The sequence below is a fragment of the Sinocyclocheilus grahami genome, unplaced genomic scaffold (assembly GCF_001515645.1).
Source record: "Sinocyclocheilus grahami isolate Dianchi unplaced genomic scaffold, SAMN03320097.WGS_v1.1 scaffold71676.1, whole genome shotgun sequence".
Classification (NCBI taxonomy): domain Eukaryota; kingdom Metazoa; phylum Chordata; class Actinopteri; order Cypriniformes; family Cyprinidae; genus Sinocyclocheilus; species Sinocyclocheilus grahami.
Genome location: NW_015529045.1, coordinates 1 through 700, shown reverse-complemented (window position 1 = coordinate 700; position 700 = coordinate 1). Strand labels below are relative to the sequence as shown.

Here is a 700-nt window from a genome sequence, read left to right as displayed (position 1 = left end):
AGTGGAAGCACGAGTGTTTGAGTCAGCTGCTGCAGGGCAGGAGCACAGCTTGAAAAGAGGACTTGTCTATTTCCATGGAGGAGGATGGACAGTCGGCAGTACAAGTAGATGATAGTTATTTGTTTTATATATTAAATTGCATATGATTTCATGCAAATGAAGGATTTCGTTGCATGCATTAGAAGTTGCAGACAGAGGGAGAGAGAGATTTGCTCAGCAGTCTCGAGGCGCCCTCATGTGGTTGAGCAAGGAAACACTTTTGAGATATTATTTGAACTTGTCAGTTTTTAGTGATATGAACCTCTTGAATTGCTCTCTGTTTTTAAAGAGATGGAACCATATATTACCTTCAGTGCATGACTATGGCTGAAGAGCTGGGGGCAGTCGTAATATCTGTAGAGTAAGCAATTTTCTGGATCTTGCATATGGTCTTTGTATTATTAAAGGAGTTATTTACCAGACTTCATTTGTATATTTTGTTTTAATTGATTGTTCAGGTACAGGCTGGCACTGGATGCACGTTTTCCAGATCAGAATAATGATGTTTTTCAGGCCTTGAAACGTATCCTGACAGCCGAGGTGTTGGGTCGGTACTCCATAGACCCGAAAAGAGTGGCTGTGTCAGGTGACAGTGCAGGAGGAAGCCTGGCCGCCACTGTGGCGCAACAGGTGTGAGAAATCCAAGCATCAAATTGTCATA

The 700-nt window shown here is 42.6% G+C and overlaps 1 protein-coding gene across 1 annotated transcript; it reads left to right on the top strand.

Annotated features, from left to right (window-relative positions):
- Nucleotides 1–9: 9 nt before the first annotated feature.
- Nucleotides 10–669, top strand: LOC107581080 (neutral cholesterol ester hydrolase 1-like; the record flags this gene model as incomplete). Its single annotated transcript, XM_016266651.1, has 3 exons — nt 10–104; nt 329–400; nt 498–669. Coding segments are annotated over exons 1-3 (264 nt in total), but the record flags the coding sequence as incomplete, so codon positions are not given.
- Nucleotides 670–700: the final 31 nt, after the last annotated feature.